The sequence below is a fragment of the Nanorana parkeri genome, unplaced genomic scaffold, assembly GCF_000935625.1.
Source record: "Nanorana parkeri isolate BGI_ZX_2015 unplaced genomic scaffold, ASM93562v1 scaffold1242, whole genome shotgun sequence".
Lineage (NCBI taxonomy): Eukaryota > Metazoa > Chordata > Amphibia > Anura > Dicroglossidae > Nanorana > Nanorana parkeri.
Genome location: NW_017307510.1, coordinates 202,396 through 204,086, shown reverse-complemented (window position 1 = coordinate 204,086; position 1,691 = coordinate 202,396). Strand labels below are relative to the sequence as shown.

General features: G+C 44.5%; 1 protein-coding gene across 1 annotated transcript in view; it reads left to right on the top strand.

The window, feature by feature from the left end:
- Positions 1-1,691, top strand: part of C2CD3 (C2 calcium dependent domain containing 3) — a 66,215-nt gene that overhangs the window by 13,474 nt on the left and 51,050 nt on the right. The window contains exon 12 of the mRNA XM_018568775.1: positions 382-588. Within this exon, the coding sequence (XP_018424277.1) occupies positions 382-588 (207 nt within the window). The remainder of the gene's footprint in view (positions 1-381; positions 589-1,691) is intronic.

Sequence of the window (1,691 nt, the reverse complement as noted above, 5' to 3'; positions counted from 1 at the left end):
TTATGGAGAGAACTCTCCCTGCCCCCATGTGACAATGCCAAGCCAATCATCAAGCACCAGAATTGTCGCATGGGGTGAGTCGCATGCTCCTCCAATACCGGGAAGTTCCCTTTTTTTCTTGGCTATCTTTGGAGGTTTGCCTGTCAGAACGGCTTGATGTTCAGACTAAGCAGGGGGTAGTGAAAGCTTCTGTTGCCTAAATTTCACATCTGTCAGCAGATTTTTATTTATTTTTTTTAGCTGAAGTTTAATCTGCTTATATTTTGCCTTCCCTGGTTCTTCCCCCTCCCTCCCTTTTTGTTATAAAACTTTTCCATTTTCATTACATACCTTATTTTACACCCAGTGACCCAACGTATTCCATCACTGTTTGTTTTTCAGGCACAAATCTGCAGAGAGACCACTCGGTGACAGAACGCGGACGGAAGCCATTGATCTCAGTGTCGACCGTCTGGCTCTGCTGGGCCGGATGCACACAGCACGGGTGGTTGTGGAGTCCTTAAAGGTCAAACCGGAAACCACACAGGTGACCCCAGGCAAGAAAGGCAGCAAAGGGAAACCACCAAGACCGGCATCGTCCATCAAACGGTATGTGGTGATCAGAATACATTGGTACATATAACTGTCTGCAAACACTCTGCCACCCAGGAATCTGCTGCAAAATAATGGGATAATAAAGAGATTTTTCTCCATTGAGGAACACAGCAGGGAGTTGGAGCCGTGAGACACTCATGCAATACTCGGCTCTCTATTGGTCAGAGAGAAAGAAAGGGTTTGGAAGAACTTAAGGTGGGCATACACAATTCCAATTTTGCACAGTGGGTGCCACTGTCGGCACCCTCCCGCCCGTCATCTCTCGATCACAAAATTGAAGGAGCTGATCGGAAAATCTTTGGCGGTGCTTGCAGCCAATCAGGGGGCTTCTCGTGCTAACGTCACCACTGAATCTTCTTTTCTGGATCCTTAGAGAGCCCCGCCGGTGGACAGCCAATAGATAGTGTCCGCATTACACAGGCAGGGACTTGGAGGAACATAGAAGGACTCTGCCTTCTGTAAACAGAAGAAGAAAGGAGACTCGGGATCAGAATGTCATGTGACCACAGATTTCGATGAGTAAAAATGGCATCTAGTTAGTTTTTTTTTCTTTTTTTGGCCCCAATTAGTTAGAGTGGGGCTTTAAGTCCACTTCCTGTGTGATCACCAGGACAGAAATGAAGAGAATCTCTCTAGCAAGGGCAAACGTGGCAAGAGGAAGAATGGCCATAACCTGGGACAGGTCTTTATTGCTGTGTCTTCCAACTGGTGAAATTCACCCTCCCTATATGGTTCTTGGGAAAGGAAATGATGGACGGTAAAAAGGACATAGTAGTGAAGAAGCTAATGGGAGGTGATAACCTTTCCCCACTCATAGTATAAAAGAAGATTGGGGTTGGAGTTCCCTCCTAATTATCCCTGCTCACACCTCACATGGATTTCATCACATTTTCAAGATCAGCAATCAAAAGAATGAAAAGAGGAAAACAAATTTGTGAATAAGTCCATGACTAAATGCAAATGTCTTTGTGAATTGATTCCATTTAAACCATACATGGGAACTCCTACTAAATACTCAGATGAAACGTGTGTGTATGTATATATGTGTGTGTGTGTGTGTGTGTGTGTGTGTGTGTAATAAATATATATATATATAT